Source organism: Canis aureus, chromosome 36 (assembly GCF_053574225.1).
Source record: "Canis aureus isolate CA01 chromosome 36, VMU_Caureus_v.1.0, whole genome shotgun sequence".
In the NCBI taxonomy this organism is placed as follows: domain Eukaryota; kingdom Metazoa; phylum Chordata; class Mammalia; order Carnivora; family Canidae; genus Canis; species Canis aureus.
The window spans coordinates 5,349,559-5,370,773 of record NC_135646.1 but is presented as its reverse complement, the minus strand read 5'-3'; the positions used below and the strand labels follow the sequence as shown (position 1 = coordinate 5,370,773).

At 55.8% G+C, this 21,215-nt stretch overlaps 1 protein-coding gene across 1 annotated transcript in view; it reads right to left on the bottom strand.

Moving 5' to 3' along the window:
- Positions 1-1,240: 1,240 nt before the first annotated feature.
- The window catches only part of CFAP65 (cilia and flagella associated protein 65), a 32,647-nt gene continuing 12,672 nt past the window's right edge, over positions 1,241-21,215 (bottom strand). The window contains 21 exon segments of the mRNA XM_077885623.1: positions 1,241-1,419; positions 1,522-1,659; positions 2,240-2,749; positions 3,263-3,391; positions 3,685-3,881; positions 4,102-4,146; positions 5,850-5,957; positions 6,146-6,259; positions 6,487-6,630; positions 8,029-8,187; positions 8,288-8,479; positions 10,473-10,583; positions 10,746-10,812; positions 11,121-11,297; positions 15,858-15,986; positions 16,257-16,470; positions 17,619-17,747; positions 18,203-18,353; positions 18,542-18,700; positions 19,871-20,095; positions 20,671-20,916. Of these exon segments, the coding sequence (XP_077741749.1) occupies positions 1,326-1,419; positions 1,522-1,659; positions 2,240-2,749; positions 3,263-3,391; positions 3,685-3,881; positions 4,102-4,146; positions 5,850-5,957; positions 6,146-6,259; positions 6,487-6,630; positions 8,029-8,187; positions 8,288-8,479; positions 10,473-10,583; positions 10,746-10,812; positions 11,121-11,297; positions 15,858-15,986; positions 16,257-16,470; positions 17,619-17,747; positions 18,203-18,353; positions 18,542-18,700; positions 19,871-20,095; positions 20,671-20,916 (3,438 nt within the window). The 3' untranslated portion in view covers positions 1,241-1,325.

Below are 21,215 nucleotides of genomic sequence, written 5' to 3'. Positions count from 1 at the left end.
TGCCTCACGCGAGCCGAACGAACAAAACGCTCAGGTCCGGTTTGTGCGAGGGGCTCGTCGCGGGGCGGGAGCGGAGGGCCCGGGGCCTGGCTGGCGCCCTCGGCGAGCTCCTGGTCCTGGTCTTCTGCGAGCGCAGTGGCCCCCAGCGCGCCGCTAGCCGCCGCCCTCACCTGCGCGCATCTGCGGCTGACACGTCGCCGGCCGAGGAGGCCACCCAGGTGCGCACCCGGCCCGCCCCTCCCTTCCTCCCTCCTGGTCACCCTTCACCTGGCCCGGCCCTGCTTGGCTTGGTCCCCAGCCCACTCCCCCGAGCTTGTGCGGGAGCCCGGGCTCAGCACGCTTTTATACCGCCTGCTCAGTCCCCGCCCCTAGACACACACGCACACGCACACACACACTCACACCTGTCCCGGGCGCCCGTTTGCTCGGAGCAAATATTGACTCAGAGGAGGCGGAGCGCCCCCACCCCCTCTCCGCCCCCGCCTGGGCTCTGGGGCTGGAGCTTTTCCGAGGCCTTGGCCGCGGGGGTGGAGGGGGGGTGTCGGGGACCTGGGCGCCTCTGGAACAACACCAGATGTCACTTTTCCACCCACCTGCCTGGGGGGTGGGGGGGAGGAGCAGAGGACAGAGGCTGCCGGGAGGAGGTTAGGGGGGAGAGAGAGGTGGGTCTGCTAGGGAAGGTGGGACATCACTTGCGCTGGGGATTCAGATTGACGATGGGGGTCGCTTAGTAGGGCCTGTGGCCCGCTGTCTAGCTGTGACCTCCACCCACGTCCCAGCGTCTAGCCCTTAGCCCTCCACGACGTGCCCCGGTTTTCCTCCCTGCTCAACCTCTTAGCACAGTCCGGGGAGCCCGACGGATGCTGAGAAAAGGCTGGTGATGGAGGGACCGAGCCTCGGAGCAGGCGCGACGGGGAAAGGGGAGGGGTAGTCACCTCGCCCTGCAGCCACCTGCTGCGCCGATTAGGCCCGGCGCTCAGTTCCCGTCGGCCGGGCTGCGCTGGTGCAAAGGCCGCTTAGGCCCCGCCCGAAGCGCCCTCCACTGGCCGAACCAGGTCGGCGCCCGGAGTGAGCGGCAGGAGCCCAGGCCCCGGGGCCGCGTGGAGGGGAGAGACGCACCCTCCCAGCACCCAAGTCTGCAATGAGTCGCTGCAGTTCGCCTCGGCCGCTCCCACCATCTGTCCCTCCCAGAGCGCGCGCAAGAATTCCTCCTGCGTCGGGGAAACAAAGTCAAGGCAGATACAGAAGGCCGGATGCTTTACTGGCGGGGCGGCGGGGAGGGGGCCCCTAGGGCAGCAAGTCGGAGGGGTTGGGCTCTGGCGTCCTCAAAGAGTCGCAGGGGGCGGCACCGCCGGGCGGGGCACCTCTGCTTGCTGCAGCCCGAGGGGCGCCACGGGCAGCAAGTCGGGAGTCTCAACCCTGGAAGACAGAAAGCCCCAGAGGGAGGTCGGGGGCAGGCCCGGGGCCAAGCCTGCCCGCCCCGCGCCCCTCGCGCCCCTGCGGCGCGGGGGGCGCCCCCACCTGGAAACGCTGAGCGGCGGCAGGGCGATGACGCGCGGCCGCGAGGTGAGCACCACCTCCCCGCGGCTCGCCTCCACCAGGATGTTCTGGATCATGTTCTCCAGCAGCGCCTCCTGCAGGTTGGCGAACGCCGGGAGCCTGCGGCGGCGGGAGGGGGCGGTGGTAGGTGGCAGCGTCGCCGTCGACGGCGCTCCGCGTTCTCCGCGGGCCTCTTGCGTGCTGTACACCGCGCGCCCTGCGCTCTGCGGGGGTTCCCGGGTCGCTCCCTGCCCTCCCAACCCTAGAAGGCATCCTTGTTCCAACTTTACAGACGCTCGTATGTGGCTGAAGGGGACCAAGTTGCCGAGCCGTCAGCTGCTGGAACAAGCGGTGGGATCCGAACCCCGGCAAGTGTAGGCCCATCTCGGGGCCGGGTGTGGGGAGAGGCATCAGGCTGAGACGAAGGGGGTGGTGGGGCCTAAGGAATCCCCACACGGGCAGGGAGGGCCCGGGAGCAGCCCCAGGGAAAGGCCCTCCAAGAAGCGGGGGTGCAGACTACCCTCCGGAAGTGGTGTGCTAGTGAATGCTCGAAACAGCTCGGATCGCCTCCTGCGGACACTCCCCGTGAAGGCCTTAAGCCACCAGTGGGGACGTCGGTGAACGCTGAGCTGGGAAGGGCCTTGCCCAGGTGCGCCCCAGCACACCCCTGCCTCCCGGGATCCTTCCGCAGGCTGCTCACCGGCTGATGGTCTCCTTCTCGTCCTGCTCCTGCTCCTCCTTCACTATGACCTTCAGCTGCTGCTGCCACTGCCATTTCAGCGACTCCTGGGACGCGGGCTGCAGCATGGGCTCAATCCCCATCCAGGGCACCTTCTCTTCCTTCCCTTCCAGCTCCTCCTCCTCCAGCTCCCCCTTGCCTGTCTCCTCCTCTTCCATCTCCTCCTCTTCCTCCTCTTCCTCCTCTTCCTCCTCTTCCTCCTCCAGCTCCTCCTCTTCCTCTTCCTCTTCGCTCTTCTCCTCCTCCTCCCCCACTTTCTTTCCCAGCCTCAGTTTGTCCTCCTCTGGCTCCTTGCCTTTGCTGGCCTCCCAGCTGCTAGAGGATGGAGACAGGACTGGTGCTAAGTGCAGGGTGTTGTTCTGGGCCACGAACCTGGCTGACTGCTCATTCCAGAACTGGGAGAAGTAAGGCATCTTCTCCACCAGGCTTTGGTCCACGGCCTCATGGAAGATCTTGTCTTCTAGCAGACCCCTGCATGGCAGGGAGGAGGAAGAGGAGGTCCCTGCTGGGAGGCCTTGCAAGGGGTCCTTGGGCCCCCCCTTTGGGACTCTGGCTTCAGTGTTCTCCAAGGGGCAGTTCCTGCCCACTCTGTCTACAAATGGGTGCTTGGACTAACAAGCCTTTAGTCAGCTGCCCTGCCCACCCCTTCTTTAGAGGCATCTCTGGGCCCCATGGGTCCTTAGAGGTAGAACCAAGAGGTCAGAGTTACACAGATAAGCAACCGGAGGCCTGGGGAGACAGTGAACTGGCTCAGACCTTATCTACTAGCCCTGGACAGGACAGACCTCAGGATCCAGACCTCAGGATCCCTCTAGCCAGCTCCATCAGAGCTGCCCCATCCTACAGGGCCTGGGGCCACCAGTGAAAGGATCTTGTAAGGAAGTTCTGTTTTTCAGGGCTGGGATTTCAGGGACCATGGGTGGACACAGAGTTGGCTGAATGAGCTGACAAGATGAGGGGGATGGTGAGGGTCCAGGGGGTCACCTGATGATGGTGGTGAGACAGTCAATCAGGAGCTGCTTTTCCTGCTTGGAGACGGCAGCCCACTTGTCTGGGGATTCTTCCTCAGAAGCCTCCAACTCCTCCCTGGGGCATTTTCTCTTTGGCAGCTCCCTGGAGCAGGCCGTGACATTCTGAGTGGCCTGAGTAAGCCACCATGTGGGAGGTTGGGAGATGGGGGTGGGTGGGTTCATGAGCAATGGTGGTGGCCATGAAGTCCTAAGAACATAGATGAGCTTGGGACAGCACCCCCACCCCCCACCTTGGCCCAAATGTAGTGCCCAAGCCTCAGAGTTGGCAACAGGACTTAGAGAGGCTCCAAGTTGGAAAAGGAAGGAAGGAGGTGGGGCAGGAGGCCTATCTGAGGTCCCCAGGGGGCAGAGACCCCTCCCTCCCTGAGAGTTCACCGGTGCAAGAAGTGGCGGGGAAAGTCAGAGAAGTTTGCTAGGAAGTAGTCAGTGGCATGAGCACGGGCCGTGAGGCCCAAGTACAGCATGTCTGGCGAGGGCAACTGGGGACAGAACCAGTTTATCTTCTTTGGGATCTTAAGGTTCCAGCTGGCAGGCCGGTTGAGAGGCTGCTGATTCCTGATGGGGGGCAGCGTCTTTGGAAAGGAGGAGAGGTGGATGACAGGGGTTTGGGGACATCACTCCCTTACCGATGGGTCCCTAGCCCCAACCAGGCCTTTTGGGCCAAATGCAAGTGTGATCCCACCCCACTTCCATCCCTCCCTTCCAGGAGGCTGGGCCAGCAGTTGGAGGTATCTCTGGAAGCAAGCAAGGACCTTTCAATTTATCCCAAGGAGATGGGGCTTATAAGCTCACCTTGTACTTCCTCATAGGTGCACAGGCTCCACAGCATCCTGCTTCCTGTGGAAGCAAGGAGACCCATGCTTGGGATACGAGAAGCCTAGAGGGACTCCCCTCTTCCTACCTTTCCTGTCCACCCATGGGTGGCCGGAAGCCCATGCCGGGACCTGCTGCCCTCTTGCTCTCACCCAACTCCCAGCCACACCCCCTTCCAGGACCTTCCTTAGGGAAGTGCTGCCTGCAGACTGCAAGGAAAATCAGATCACTCAACCGAAGGAAAGGAAAGGAGATTCCACCAAATATACGCAGGCTGTACCAAGGGTGCTTGTCCTTGTGCCTCGGAGCTTTGCAGCTTGGTGTGATAAGGAAATGCTCTCCTTCATTAAGATTTCATTCAGAAATCCCTTCTCCCACACCCTGCAGACATGATTTGCATTCATAGTTGGGCCACAGCTTTAGAGGGAAGCAGTGTCTCCTCCCTGGGGGTTGAGTGTGGTGAGTGCAGAGGTGATCAAGGTGCAAGAAGACCAGCATAGGGAGGCTGGGAAATAAGAAGGGACAGAAGAGGCTGTTTTGTCTCATGTTTATTCTCTGTCTTCCCTACAAATACTAGTAGTCGTTTAGTGCATCCACTGGATGCCAGGCACTGTTGCAGGCTCTTTGCATGCTTTAACTCATCCAATCCTCACCACAATGCTGTGAAGCAGGCATTATTTTACTTGCATTCAAAATATTTTTGAACTTTCATTTTTAATCCTCTTCATATGGGCAATTTCAAATGTACAGGAAGGTAGAGAGAATGTACAGAGTCCTCCATTACCCACCACATTACCCACCCATCAGCAGCTCATGGCCAATCTTGTCTCATTTGTGTCCCACTTCTGGGTTCTCTCTCTCTTTTCAAGATTTATTTATGTATTTGAGAGAGTGTGCGCATACACTCGTGTGAGCAGGGAGGGGAGGGGCAGAGGGAGAAGGAGAGAATGAGTCTCAAGCAGACTTCCTGCTGAGGGTGGAGTTCAACCTCGATCCCATAACCCTGAGATCATGACCTGAGCTGAAATCAAGAGTTGGACGCTTCACTGACTGCACCACCAGGTGCCCCTGGATTATCCTGAAGTCAATCCCAGATGTCATATTCCCCCTATTTTACAGTTGAGGGACTGAGATGTTAAGTAACTTGACCAAGATCCCAGAATTAGAAATTATCAAAGCCAAGAATCAAAACTGGATAACTGGTTTCCAGAGCCTGGCCCTGAAACCCCTGACCCACACCATCTTCCATCAGAAAGGTGAGCTGTTGGGAGACCTGTGGCTCAGCGATTGAGCGTCTGCCTTCGGCTCAGGGCGTGATCCTGGGGTCCTGGGATCGAGTCCTGCATCAGGCTTCCCACAGGGAGCCTGCTTCTCCCTTTGCCTGTGTCTCTGCCTCTCTCTGTGTGTCTCTTGTGAATAAATAAATAAATAAAATTTTTTTTAAAAAAAGAAAGTGAGCTGTCTTGTCTCCCCTGGGTCCCCACACCTGGCACTCAGCAGGCACCCATCAACACTGGCTACATGAGGCAGGGAATGGCCAGCCAGTCCTCTATCCAGAAGAGAGTCTCTTGGGGAGATGCTATGCTTGGTCTAATGAAAGCAAGCTAATGTGGGACAGGGCTGGCAGGTTTTACATGTAGGACCACCTCACATCACCACCTCTGTCCACCTTGGTAAGGCCAGTCAGAAAGATCTGTGGTGTTCAAGGCCCACTCTGGCCTCCTCACCTTCACTTTCCTATCTGTGATGGTAAACTCCACTTCCTGCCGCATTTCCTCATCCTTCCACTCCTGTAGTTCCTTATGGTACTGGTTCAGGAGGTCCTGCCGATACACCTGTAGCCCAGGACAAGGAGAAGGTCAAGGTCTGGAGGACTTGTGTCTTGTGGAACCCCCTCCCCCTCCCCATTCCTCCAGGGGCTGGCCTCTGTCTTTCTGTGGAGGTCTGCAGATCTCATAGCCCACACACATCCCAGGAGTGAGAGCTATGCTCCATCCCAGCTTCTCTCTGGTGCTGGTCCCACCTTGCACACCAGGTCCATGCTGTAGAAGCTGGCATGCACTGAGGCCTTCAGGGTCACCACGAATGGAATTGTCTCTTCAGGAGCCACCTTCCCTGTCATGGGACTCACAGACACCTGTTTGGGGGAAGAGGTCTCTGGAGCTTCACAGGGATGGGATGGAGTAGGTTGAAATGGGATGGGATAGGATAGGATATAGTGGGATAAGATGGGGTGGGATTCAGTGCGATGGAGAGGGGTCAAGATGGGATGGAATGGGGTGGGATGGAGTGGCCTGGGATGGGGTAAGATGGATCTTGAGCCCTGCTAGAGGTTCTAATTCTGTGGGAATAGGGCACTCTCACCTCCCCAAACTCTAGAGGCTTCAGCTGCCACTCAAAGACAATTGTCTCATTCTTGGAGATGTTGTTAAGGAACAGCAGGCGGCTACACTTGCTCTGCACAGGAATGTTTCCCAGGGAGATATGAGACTGGGACAGGAAGACATTCTGTTGGTGGAGACAACACAACAGCCACTTTGGGAGGTGAAGACATCATAACCATAGCAACCACTACCAGTCACTGAGTGCTTTCAGCAGGCCAGGTACCATGGTAGACAGTTCAGTCATTTGATCCTCACCATGGCCCCGGGGTATACATATATAATAATTGTCCCCACTTTACAGATGAGCTGCTAAGGTTTAGAGAACATAAATTTTTTTCCAAAAGTCTCTTACAGGCATAGCAGGAATAACCCAAGACAGTCTCACTCTAAAGCCTATGCTTTAAAAAAAAAAAAATAAAGCCTATGCTTTTGACCATTAAAATAGGCTTGGGAGGGCTGAGCAATCAGAATTTGCTTAGGGGGACGCCTGGGTGGCTCAGCGGTTGAGCCTTTGACTCAGGGGGTATTCCCAGGGTCCGGGATCGAGTCCCACATTGGGCTTTTACAGAGAGCCTGCTTCCCCCTCTGCCTGTGTCTCTGCCTCTTTCTCCGTCTCTCATGAATAAATAAATAAGGTCTTTTAAAAATTTTTGCTTGGGGAAGACAGAACTCAAACCAACATAATTTGGATCCCTGATGGATGGTTGTAAACTTAATGGTGGTGGTGGGGGGGTGTGAGCTGTTGGCATCTTTACTGGGAACAGAAGAGCAGGGGGTCTGGAAACACCACATGGAAGGGGCACTTTCTCTCTGCAGGGACCCTGAGTGTCTCCAGGGCTGAGACCTTGTCTGGCTCTTCTTCGTGTCCTCCGCAGTGCTGAGCATGCAGCTAGAGTCCAAAAACAGTAGGAGTGGAAGGGTGAACAGGCAGATATATAGGTATATAGTGACTGGGTGGCTGTATGGAAGGATGGATGGAGAAGTGGATGAATGGATGAATAGATGGATGGATGGATGGATGGATGGATGAGTAGATGGGCATGTGGGCCAATGGGAGGAGTTGGATGGATGGATGGATGGATGGATGGATGGATGGATGGATGAATAGGTCAGATGTCCCAACAGTGGGCTGTGTTTGAACTAAAGATGGTGCTGTTGACTCTAGATATCTTACAGCAAAATCCATCTAGGAACAGGGAGGGGCTGTTCTGTATGAAGAGAATACCTTACAGCCAAAAATGGGAGAGCTTCCTTCTACCCCTTCCAATATCTCCATCCCAATGCCCAGAGTGACTTGAGCAGGAACACCTATGGGCACTAGGTGGCAGAGTAAGCCTCTCATGGAGCCGGTGCGGCCTCATAGCTCCAGATGAGGGCTGGTTCCAGGCTTCACCTCTGCATCCCTCCCCTGCCTCCTCCATCACATTTCTTTCCCAGCTTCCTCATCCCTCTGCAGTGGCCCCCCGGGGGTCTAAGGCTCCTCCTAGTTCCCAGGCCTTCCTACCTCCCTTCCCTCTCCTACCTGTCCAGGAACCATCAGCCTAGGATGTATGGAGTTGTCATCCCAAGAGGAGATGTTGTGGAATGGGGCTGTGTCCCCCATGACATGGGGGTCATAGCCCACTCCCTGGAAGCGGATGATGGCTGAGTTCCATCCCAGGATGTGTATGGGCACATCCACCTGGGAAGTTAGGAGGGCGGGGAAGGGACTAGTCAGAGCAAAGCTTGCCGAGGAGGCCAACACCAACCTCCATCCTTAATCAGCCTGGGCTGCTGCTCACCGTGTAGGTCTTGGCCTCAATAGGTGAGAAGATCCACAAGACCTGAGCAGTTGTGCCTGGCTGGATCTTCCCGTTGGGGTTGAGGCAGCAGAAGATGGGGTGATCGAAATTTTTTTCCTGAACCTGTGACAGGATATTGGTCTGGATCTCATAAGTCACGGGCACCGAGCCACCATTATACAGCTCATAAATCTGTAGGGGGGCAGGAATAATGAAGTCTTCATACCAGCCCAGGGCTGCAATGCACAGAGCCTGGGGTTCTGTGTGCAGGAGGGCAGGCTGATCATGATGTCACTCTTACAGCCTAGGGCTCCCTGACGACCTCTGATTTCCCTTATCACTTGATCACTCAAGAAGTATATAACTATATTTTCAGCCTGTGACATTTTAAGATAATCTGTAATCCTTATTTACTCTTAATTCACCTTTGTCAGGGTATAAGGGGGCACTATCGCTCACGTCTGTGATTTACAGAAGTGTCCATGCATGCACCCTCCAGACCCTTCAGCATCTTCTAGGCTCTTGTTCTAATCACCAGGGAGGCTGCCACTTTCCACATCTGCCCTCAGAGGCAGTCCTGCTTAAAGGCAGATGAGGGAGGGGAAGGAAGCTATGGGGCCCCCCAAGACTAACTCCAAAGTGTGGGAATCATAGAATGTCCTGGAAGAAACCAGGGATCTTCTGGGCCAATCCTTCATTTTAAGATGAAAAAAAAATGGAAGCCAGGGAGAGCCAACAGTTCGTCTGGATCTAGGTCTTGCCCCCTCATCATTCCCAGCACCCACTCCTGAATATGCTGATATTTCTCTAGCCTGGGTCATTCTCTGAGCTCCAGACCTGGTATCCAACTTCCGCTTGACAAGCCCTCCTGCCCCCTCACCGGCCACTGATTGTCTTATAGGCATCTCAAATTTGGTAAAAACCAAACTCTTCACTAGAAAGCCTATTTCTACCCCCAGGGTAACTCTTTTCAGTAAATGCTCAAAGTAGGAATTCAATACATCTCAATCCCTCCCTTTCTCCCAATCTAGCCCCAGCAAGTCCCAATGATTCTGCCTCCAAAATGTAAATTAAATCTGTTCACTTCTACTTCCGCTGCCCTCTGGTGGATCCAGGCCACAATCTGTCGTCATCTCATGAATCAAAGAGGAAGCTTGGCCACAGTTGTGGAGATTGGCTGGAGGTACAATTAGGTCTCCTGGCTCCAGACCCATTTTCCATTGTCTGTGTTCAGGGCCACAGGGGAGTGGTCTAGTCTCTCAAGGGGAAGCTTTCCAGGGGACATTGAGTCTTTGCCTTCCTTTTCAAGGACCTGGGCTCCTGCAGCCTTGGGTGGGGCTTCAAGGAAACCAGTAGGGTAGAAGCTGTTGTAGGGAAGCAAACAGAGGTTGGGGCCAGGGGGTCCCATCCTTTCATGGCCAGAAAGCCCATTCCTCTGACTGCTGGCTGGATGACCAGAGGCCTCCACTCAGAAATACAAGGACTTTTCAATCCTTAGAAATGTCACAGCTACAGCATGTTTGGGAAAATATTTTGTCCCCCTGTGGGAGATTTCCAGTGTACATTTTCAGAGCCAAGGAACCCAATTCACTCTACTGAATAAAGAAAATTCTATAGCTTTGCAAGGGTTCATAGTCTGGTTTTTCATACATCAGAAAAATGTCCTTCCTGGAGCAGTGATTTTTCAAACTGGGGCTGAGACTTATCTGTGAACAGGTCATGAAGCCAATTTAGCAGGTCACGTCTAGCATGTAAGAAATGGGACAGAATAACTTAAAAACAGAAAATATCAGAACACTTTGCATGTAGTAGTGCACATACTGATTTATGAGCTTTGTTTTAGTTATATGTGCATGTATGTACTTACTGGGTTATTACCCAAAATATATCAGGGTGATTCATGGTCAAAGACATTCAAAGAATCCTATGCCAGAGGAGAGAAGCCCCTGCTTTTGCACCAGAACGAGGCCTGGCAAAGGGCTCAGCACCAGGCCTCAGGAAGTGGAAGCCTCTCACCTTGGATCTCTCCTAGTTGCCCAAACTCAGGGTCCCACTCGTTGCCCCACCTCTAAGAGCGAGGACTTCCGGAGGGCAGGGTCTTTGTCACCTGGGAAAGGGCTAATGGGGGATACTCAGAGATCAGTGCTTAGACTTCTCGGTAACCAGGACAGTGGGGCTCACTGACCTGCCTTGGGGGCAGTGTGTCTCCGATGGGTACAGGGATGAACTGGTGGCTAGTGGAGGTGAAGTGCACGTACTTTTGCTCCAGCCTCACTGTCACACCTATGAAATTTAGCTGGAAATAGAAAGCCCATGAGTTTACCATCCTTCCCTGGGAGGAAATAAAGCACTCAGCAGAAAGATCTCGACCCTAGTTTCCCGGGGTGGGAGGTGGGGGGTGCACGGTTCCCTGCTCCTCTCTTGGGTGCCCAGGACAGGATGAGGTCTGGGGTCTCACCAGGATCTCCCGGCCATAGGACACCTTGAAGAGCACTGGGAGGCAATCAGTGCCAATAAACAGGTGGCTGGAAGGGAGGGGACAAGTCTGGGCTGAGTTCCTGAGCCCCGGTACAAGCAAGAGAGGCTTTGAGGCCACTAGCTGCTGGGAGCAAGTGGAACCCCCCCGAGTTGGGACAGGGCTAGAGGGAAGTGAAACCTCCCTCCAAGTGGGTGGGCAGCATCGTCCATTGGTGGTGGGCGCTTAGGGTACCCTGGGGTCACAGAGTGCAAGGCTAAGCTCCTCCAGGCGACCAGGGGAAGGGACAGGGTGCAGTGGTGGGGTGGAGGGGATTCTCCAGGACCGGAAGTGTAGGGCAGGCAGTGGAGGGAGCACCTGTATTTCAGTTCCACCACCTGCTCCTGCCCGGGACTCAGGCTCCCAGCCTTGGGGCTGATGGAGAAGATGCAGTTGTCCTGCACACGCATTTGGTGCAGCTCTGTGCGGTCAAACTCTGCTTGCTCCGCCCACAGCTCCAGGTCAATCTTCTGGTCACTTGGAAAGAGGAAGGCCCTGGAAGAGGGGTGCAAAGGCGGAGTGAAGCCTCCTGGACCAGAGAGGCGGGAGCGCTGGGCCGCAGGTTGAGTGGGTGGAGGCTGCTCCTACTCCCTCCCCGGGTTGGGTAAGCGGCCCCATCCGTGGCTGAGCAAACGCAGCTCTAGTGGGTTCTCACTTCATAACAGCCCCCAAACCTGGGAAGAGCAGCAGGTCCCTGCTGATGATGTGGGAAAGTAGAGACTGGGGCTTTTATTGTGGGTAACAGGGGCTGAAGAGGACTACCTGGGTATGTGAGTGACTTTGACCTAGCTAGCCACTAATCCTGGGGCGAAGGGGGCAGGTTGTGTGACTAAGGAAGGGCCAGGTGAAGCCGTTAAAAATGCCAGCAGCACCAACCACCAACCAGGAGCCCCCGAGAGGAAGGGTGCCCAGGCCAGTGTGGGCCCAGGGCAGAGAACCTGTGCCCCAGCAGAGCTGGCACTCTTGCACCTGGAGAAAGTCTGGGCATAGACTTAGTGCTCCCCAAAATGCCTCATGTTGTAGGAAACTGCACTCCAGCTGGTTGACAAAACAAGCAGCCAGGGGGTCCCCAGGTTACAACCTGAAAAGGAGGACCCCCTTCCCTTGTAGAGACAGGGCACAGAACTGGGCCCTGGGCAGAAGGCGCGAACGGGGAGCAGGCCAAATGGGAAATGCTCAACAAAGAGTGGAGGAAATGCAAATCGAGACTCCCCCGAATCAGTCTTAAATATTTTCCTATCAGAAGCTTGATAAACAGTTCCACTCGATGCTGCTAAGTTTAGAAAGAGCAGACACCTTCAAACAGGGAGGCAGGGAAGGCACTGCTGCCACCTTTTGTTATAGGGATTTTGACAGCATCTACTAGAATAAAAACTGCCCATGCCCTTTGACTCACAAATTCTCTCCTAGGGAACTAATCTCCAGGAATAAATGCATGTGTGCATGTGCACACACACACACACACACACACACACAGGTGTTTATTACAGCTTTCTTTGTAGTGGCAAAAAAAAAATCACTGGGAACAACTAATGTCATCCAGGACAGGATTAGTTTAATAATTTAAGAGCCATTCATATTATGGAATATTATGCAAGTATTAAAAAGAGAGTTAAGGGGACACCTTTGGCTCAGGTCATGATCTCAGGGTCCTGTGATGGAGCCCCAAGTCCAGCTCACTGCTCAGCAGGAAGCTCGCTTCTCCCTCTGCCTCTCCCCCTGTTTGTGCTCTCTTTCTCTCAAATGAATAGATAAAACATCTTTTTAAAAAAGAGTGAAGAGGAACGCCTGGGTGGCTCAGTGGTTGGGCATCTGCCTTCAGCTCAGGGCATGATCCTGGGCTTGGGATCGAGTCCCTCATCGAGCTCCCCGCCTGGAGCCTGCTTCTCCCTCTTCCTGTGTCTCTGCCTCTCTCTCTCTTTCTCTCTCTCTCTCTCTCTCTCTCATGAATAAATAAAATCTTTAAAAAAAAGTGAAGAGTTTTGTGCATTGATCTGTATTGATCTGAAAGGAATGTTATTGGCATAATGACGTGTGAAAATGTTACTGATCTAATGCTGAGCAGAAGGCTGTAAGTACAGCATCGTGCTGTTACTGTAAAAAAAAAGTTTAAGGGTAACTTGAATTCATGCATGTGTGCTGTACGTGTGCTCAGGGCTGTGATGGTGCGTGTGCTCTGTATGTGTGCTGAGGGCAGAAGCCCCCTCCAAACCCTGGTGACCCCAGCAGAGTGGACATGGGTTGGGAGCTGGGGAGTTTCTTGCTTTTCTTCCATCACCTTTGTGTCTTTTGACAGGTGAATAAACTGCTTTTGTCATTTTATCCAGGGGATACCGATCAGCGACTAAACTGGAGATCTTGGGCCGCCCGGATGGCTCAGCGGTTTAGCGGTGCCTTCAGCCTAGGCCATGATCCTGGAGACCCGGGATCGGATCCCGCATTGGGCTCCCTGCATGGAACCTGCTTCTCCCTCTGCCTGTGTCTCTGCCTCTCTCTCTCTCTCTCTGTGTGTCTCTCATGAATAAATAAATAAAATCTTTTTTAAAAATAAATAAACTGGAGATCTTGCTACTTTGGGGTTATCTGGATAGTTCTGACGCCTCTGTTTCCAACCCAGTCCCCCTCCAAATAATCCCAGCCCCTTGTCCCTGCCAGTTCTGTAGTGTGGGCCCCTGCCCCTGCTCCCTTGCCTCAAGCTGCTAGTCCATTTCTCTCCCTGCACCCTGCACCTTGCACCCTGACCCCAGACCAGAGCAATAGGTCTTGAAGGCAGATCATGTCTCTGTCCCTTGTCCCCACATACATCACCATCAATGCCAAGAAATCCAAACTCTTGGGAGAAGGCCCAATGCCCTGGCCCTTGTCTGCCTCCCAAGTCACATTCGGCACCCCTTTCTCCTTCTCTGTCAGCGCTCCAGCCAGGCTGAGCCCTTTTATCTTACCTGTGCACCGACCAGGCCCTCTGTCTAGAAGATTCTTTGCAGCCTCTCTGCCCCTTCTCCCTAAGCTGTGGGTCTAGCTCAGTTGTAGCTTTCTTCTACACACATCACTCTGGACCGAAAAGCTGGCCTACCCCAGACTCCTGGGGCACCCAGAGGGCCAGGCTTGGACCGGTCAGCATCTCGATTTTGAGGCCAGGAGCCCGGGCCTAGGAAGCCCCCAGTAAACATCTAGCCAAGACCTAACGAGTGCACCGAGGAAGCAGGAGATGTTAACCAGCATATGTGATGTCTGTAAGGCCCTCTGCCTCCCTAAGCATCAGAGGAGGAGACCTGGAGGGGGGAGGGCTCTACGGCTCCTATTTCCTCAGATGCTCCCCCTCCTACCTGGGGGTTGTCACTCTGTCCCGGCCTGCTGCTGCCTTCAGGCCAAGTCCACACTCCCCATTTCTTACTGGTCTTGGTGGGAATAAAACCTTCAGTCTGTTCTTTATGAGCTCAGCAGAGACTGGCTAGATTTTTCAAAAATAGCCTTCTAAGAAATTGAAAGGAAACACAACAACACAAAAAGCCGAGGAGAGTTAAGCCTTCCAAGGAAGGTTCGCTGTGCTTGGACTCCAGGAAGAAGCACGGATTGCCTTCCTGAATGAACCTCAAATGATCTCCTGATGGATGGGCTCAGCTCAGCGGGCACCTTGCCTGGGTTTCCTCCCGCCTCGGTTTCCAGCAACCTGGACTCTCTCCACACGGAGTGTGAGCTGGCTTGCTCCTACACAAACACACTTGCATGCATAATCCACCAAAATACCCTGCTCCACGCCCGGACAGACTAACGCCGCTTTTCCTGTAGCGCCTGGCTTCTGGCCACTCCAACAGCCCCAGTGAATGGCGATCTGGAGCTCAGGCGGGCCCGGGCCTCCCCCACCAGGCCAGCAGCCCTGCCTGCCAAGCTTCCTCAAGTCATCAGGGCCAGGAGCCCTCAGCCACTCATAGTCCTGGCTCTTCTCAGACAGGAGCCACATAAAGAGCCAGCCTCCTCAGGGGCAGGAATAATCCAGAGAGTGAGGGCGGCCACTGCACCCCCAATGATGCAGCCTCCACCCCATCCCTGCCCCTACCACACCCCAAGACTGCTCAAGCTGGAAGTTTTCCTGAGATCACAGAAGCCACCTCCACCACACCCCCCTATGCCTACTTTCCCAGGCCAGGCCCCTGGTTCTTTCCCCCCCAAGCCTGACCCAGCTGGGTATACTCCTTTCTCACCTCCGTTTAGGCACGAAAAATTAGAAGTCATCAAAGGGAAATTTAGTAGGAAGTCAAGACACGTGGCAGAGGCAGGGAGGAAGAGCAAGGAAAAGCCCTGGCCTGGAAACAGGATGTTTACTGGGCACGAGTTCGGGCCCCGATGGGAGGAAAGCCGAGCACAGGAAGGGCCACGCTTGGCAGGCTCAGGGCTCCAGGCCCAGGCCCACATGACTGCAGAGGCACAGCCTCAGGCTTCCTGCAGCCCACATGGCTTTGCTGAGCCGCCTCACCCTCCCCGACACTGGCTCCATGGCAGCCCATCCCTGTCCTTTCCCACCAGAGGTCTTAACTCGCCCCCATGCAGGCCTGGCCTCCTGGGCCGAAGCTGTGGCGGGGGTACCCCGGTGCCCAGCACAGTGCCTGCCTGGTACACAGCAGCGGTCTGAAGACTTCTTGAGGACTACCTGGTACAGATCTGGCTTTGAACCTGGCTCTGGCCGCTGATGGCTGAGTGGTCTTAGCCGAGTCCTCAGCCTTCATCTGCAAAAGAGTCAGCGGAGGGGGCTTCCTTCCCCCAGGGTTGGTGTGAAGCTCGGAGGAGAAAAGGCTTGCACATCAGTGCCGCGCTGCAGCAGGTGTCCAAAGGGTACTTCTCACTCATTGAGCTCTTAGGAGGACCGTGCCGGTCTCCCGTCAGTCCCCTCCCTCTTGAGCCTATGCACATCTCCGGAAGCGACAGGTTTGGAGTGCGGATGGTTGACCCCCATCTCACGCTGGCCTCCCCACCCCATCAAGGAGACTTCTCAGAGCCACCAGGCCTCCGGCGCCTGTCTCCCGGGCCCCCCAGCAGCCCCTTCCAAGCCTGCCATACCAGTCCAGGGGCACCACTCCACTGTTCTTTAGGGCCAGGAGCACTACCGAGGGGGAGGCCTCTATTGGTGCTGCCCCAAAATTGAAGTCGAGCTTCAGAGGGGTGAAGACTTGGGGGATCTGGCTTGTGCTGTGTGGAGCAGAGAAACAGACTCAGAGTCAGATGGGGACAGTATGGGGCCCTCCCAGGGGGTGCTGGCTGGGCAATCATCTTCTAGCAGGTGGGACTTGGGGGGGCAGGGGGGAGCAAGCCCATCAGACCTTGAGCCAATCCCTGACTTCTCCAGGCCCCTCCAGGGATGGGCAAGACTTTGCAGGGGAGATGGGTGCTGGAGGTGTGGGCAGAAAGCTCCGAGAACATCCCCAAATAGGCCCTGCCCCTTCCCTGGGCCTGCCTCACCTGTGCCGGGTGGGCACCCTGAAGGTGAGCTCCTGGGGGGTGGGGTCACGCTCCAAGTAACTGTTGAGCCTGTCCAGGGAGAAGAGGTGCCACAGGTGCTTCCGGGTGATGCCCTCGATGCTGCCCATGGAGCAGACATCCAGGATGGAGAGTAAGGGATACACGGCCATCAGGAAGACGTGGCACAGCTCCTGCCTGTCCCCAGCCTTGTTATCTAGGGGAGAAGGGTGTGGAGGAGAGGAGTGGCCTCACCTCCCAGCTGCCCTGGGGCAGAGTATGCAAGCCTAAGGTGTGGGACCCCTGGCGACCTGCCCAGGACCCTTGTCAGGAGCAGCAGACATCTCCCAGGCTCTGGGACGTTCCTGACAACAGCCAAGCCTTGTCTGGTACTTCCTATGTGTCAGGCATCGTCTGAAGTGCTCCACATGCATCGCTGTGTTAAATGCACCCCGTTACTTGTTTGCAAACTGACCCTCACTAACAGCTTCGTCAAGATATAATTCATATACCATAAAATTAATCCTTTTAACACATACAATTCAGAGATTTCATATTTTCAGAGCTTTGCAACCAGCACTATCCAATTTAGAGCATTTTGTCATCCCTAAAAGGAAGCCTGGGACCAAGCAGCTGTCGCTCCCCGTTCCCCCCTCCCCAGCCCTCCACCCCCCCAGCAACCTCTGATCTACTTTCTGTCCCTATAGATTTGCCTGCTCTAGACATTTCACATAAACACTCACACAATATGTGGCTTTTGGCCACTGGCTTCCTTCACCTGGCCTAACGTTTTCGAGGTTCATCCTTGAAGTTCACATGTTTTGGTGCTTCATTCTTTTTTTTTTTTTTTGGTCTGGGCATCATTATTATCACCATTTTACAGATGTGGAAACTGAGGCAGACGGAGATTTAAACAACTTGCCAAGATTACTACAGCTAATATATGCTGGGATCAGGAGCCAATCCCAGGCAGTCTGGCCCGAGTCTACAGTGTCAGCCACTCTTCTGTGCTGCCCTGGACTCCTCCCAGCAGCCCCGGGGGTAGGCTGATAACAGCCCCATTTTACGGAGGAGGAGGCTGAGGCTCAAGGCAGCTGGGGGATTTGTCTTAAGGTTCCCACAGGAAACAGGTGCTGCTCTGAACCCTCCACGCTGAGTCCTGCACAGCTCAGGGGCACGCAGGCACACACACACACATAGGCACTGGCAGGCAGCTGTGGTTGGTACGGGGCACACACACCAGCCCAAGGACGCACCCTCGCACGCCAACACTCACCCTGCTAGCCCTGTCTGGACCCTCAGTCCTGCTCATGTGCTCCTCCCGCCTTCCTCCCTGGCCCCGACTCTGCCACATGGCCCAGGTACCTCTGTGGGAGAGGAGGGAGTAGCTGATCGTCCAGGAGTACTGGGACCGCTGGTTGGGAGAGGCAGTCAAGCAGATGGTGTCCCGGGACCGGGGTGGCATGCTGCCCTCTGTGCGGTCCAGCTGCAAGGCTGCTCAGAGACGACCCAGCAGGGTCGAGGGTAGAGGAGGCCCTCAGTGCAGGCCAGAGAGTCCTGGCCCCTCCTTCTGCTCCTTTCCCGATATCCTCCCCTGGGCCAGCGGAGCACTGGCTAGAGAGCAGGCCCAGAGCCAGGAACAGGGAGCAGAGTCCCTCTTCCCAGAGCAGACAGAGGAAACCATTTCTTGCGTCACCAGCACCCGCTATGCACTCTGCTCCGCCTAGCAGCCCTGTGAGGTGGGTGCCAGCAACAGCCCCATTTTAAAGATGAGGAAGCTGAGGCTCACAGTCACCCACCCAGGGCCACACATCTGCAGAGGTGGAAGCACCAAGTTTTCAGCCCCGCTCCGCCTGCCCTCAAACTGTGGTCTGGTTAGCGGTTGTGTTTGAGCCATTGTCCCCCACGGCCTGCCTCCCTGGGCCCAGTCCCCGCCCAGGCCCAAGTACCAGGGGGGCTGCTGCCCATGACCTTGGGGCTGCACTGCTCCAGGTAGAGGCGATAGTAAAGGGTACAGTTGCCATCATTCAGAAGCACCAGCAGCCTGGACTGAGTGCTGTTCACCAGCATGTTCCCGAAATCCAGCTCCTTCTCCTTCGCCTGAGGGCCAGAGTCAGCCAGCCGCAGCCTGGCTTTCCCACCCCGGGCCTCAGAGAATCTCCAGGGCAGGGCAGGGCCAGCGGGCTCCCATCCCGTGCCCTCTTGGAGCCGGGCACCCTGGAGCCTTCCTCCCACCTGTGCCCTGGCCCCCAGCTCCCCAGCCCGCCTGCCGGGGTTCTCCTACTCACAGAGAGGCTGCTGGTGATGCCGACGCCCACCAGCCGGAGCATGTAGTGGGTGGTGGCGGGGGGCTTGGTGTTCGGGGGCAGACCGGCTTTCCAGACCCACATCCCCACTCGGAACAGGTACTTGGTCTCCTCCAGAGGGCTGAAGGTCCACGTCAGCGTCTGCAGTCACAGAGATCACCGCTGCATGGGGCTCTCCAGATCCCTGCCCGGACTCCTGGCCGTCGGAGGTCCCACTGCAGGGTATCAAGCTATGGTACCCCTTTCTGAGCAGTTACCCTGTGCCAGGCATCGTGTGTTATCTCCCTCAGCCCCTCCGTCCTTTATCCCCACGAGGTCAGTGGCATTATTTTAGTACCTCATTTTCTGATGAGATACTGGAGGCAGAGAAGTGGGGTAGCTTGACCAAAGTCACACGGCTGGTGAGGGGGCTTGGTGGGAGCTGGAGTGTGAAGTCTTTTTTTTTTTTTAATTTTTTTTAAATTTTTTATTTATTTGTGATAGTCACACAGAGAGAGAGAGAGAATGAGGCAGAGACACAGGCAGAGGGAGAAGCAGGCTCCATGCACCGGGAGCCCGACGTGGGATTCGATCCCGGGTCTCCAGGATCGCGCCCTGGGCCAAAGGCAGGCGCCAAACCGCTGCGCCACCCAGGGATCCCTGGAGTGTGAACTCTTGAAGCTGACTCCAGAGCCCATGTGGTCTCTCGCCTCACTGACTACTACCTGGGTTCTTCCAGACACCACGTCTTGGTGGTTCTTGGCCCAAGTTTGGCCACCCCCAACTAACCCATAAGGCCCTCGACCAGGGAATGGGGCTCTGCTAGTTTGGGATCCAGCTGGTGTCCCCCTTCCAGACTGCTGCTGAGGCCTCAAGGACTCCTCTTCCTCACACCTTAATGATATCCACCATTTGGCCCCAAATCCAGCTGCTCCCAACCACCTCCAGAGGATCTCGTGGCTTTGACGACCACGGATGGAGACAGGACTTTGCCCCCTTGAAACTGGTTCAAGTGTCAGCTCTGCACCTCTTCATTTATCATCTTAGTGAAATGGCTTTTCCTTCTCTAAGTTTCCATTCTTTGTAAAATGGGGGTTAGGACAGTGGTAACAGTAACCTCCACTTCTAAGTCAAGGGAAGGGATCACAGATTAAATGGGAAGGTGCACACTGTAAGCCCGGCCCTTGATAGGCATGAGTGAGAGATGCCCTGGGATCTCCTTGCACACAGCCCACCCAAGCTCACGTAGACTTCCCCGAGTCCGTGCCTTGGCTGGGGGGCAGGGAGCAAGCAGAGGGGAGCATGGGCCCCCAGCAGTGGGGCAGGACTCACAAGGCTGTCGCTGGGCTGGATAAGCCCCCGAGCAGGCTGGACGGCCAGCATCTTCCGGTGCTGCTGGGAAATCCTCCATTCAAACTCCAGGGGCAGACGCAAGGGGTTGTGGAAGGTGAAGAGGCTGGTGGAGGAGCAGCCCACCCAGGTCGGCTTGAAGAACACACTCCTACAGGTGTCCAGCTTCAGCTGCAGAGGCTCCTCCCGGCTCTGCATGATTACCTCCTAGGGCCGGAGGAGGTAGGGCAGTGTCCTGACGTCACCCTGCTGCCCTGGCTCCCCTACATGTCCAAGAAGCCACGAGTGGGCAGCTCTTCCCCCTTGCGGAGGGCAGCAAAAGGCCCTCCTCCAGCCCAGGCACCAGCAGCTTCTGTCCCGGCAGAGGAGGTAGTGGCCGATCCAGAAGACAGTTCTTGAAAAGAACTCAGGGACTGAGAGAGGATGTACAGACCATTTCATGGGCCAGACATGGGCCCACCACCCTGGCCCAGCCCCATACGCCCCTCTGCAACCTGCAGATGGGAGCCTACTATTGCCCCCACTCATTCCTTTGGGACCTCTGCACCCCTTTTCTTGTCCCAGACACCTTGAGGTGGATATGCTGGGCCCTGAGGGTGGGAGAGCTGTTCACAGATGTAGCCAAGGGGTCTTCTCCCTGCTATGGCACTTCCTGGGGAGAAGCAGTCCCCTGACTATTTTAGGGGATCTTCGGAAGCTAGCCTCAGAATCTAGCTTTGAAAAGGAAAGCCCTGAACTACAGCCCACTCCTCAGGACCCAGTCCCCTGGCTCTGCCTTTTACCTTGAGATACTGGGGGCAAAAATTAAACTGCAAGTAGAAAATGTGCTGCTTCCAGGAGTTGCCCTTGGGGTAGGTACAGACGAAGAGGATCTGGTGGGCCTTGGGGGCCACAAGGCCCGAGCTGGGCCGCAGGGAGATGTCCGAGCTGCTTTGGGGGGCCAAGTTGAAGGTCAACATCATGGAGCCTTTGTTGATCAAGAGCAGGCTGCGGTAGGAGGGTTCATTGGAGGACACTGCTGGAAAGAGCTGCGGTGCGAGATAAAATGGACCAAGCTCAGATCTATGCACTTCCCCCTCCAACACTCCGCTGATGTGCACACAAGCACCACATCCCTCAATATTCCCGGGACGCCAAGGGGATCAGGGAAGTCTATGTGGCCTTGGGTGGGCCTGCCTCCGACAAGGAGCTCCAAGGTACTGCCACACATCCCAGTCACTACCCTGGGAGCAGGGAATGGAGGGACACAGCTTGGCACAAAAAAATGCTTCTGTCTTCCAGAGACCTCTAGATGGGGAGACAGAGTGGCTGTAGGAAGTGGGCCCAG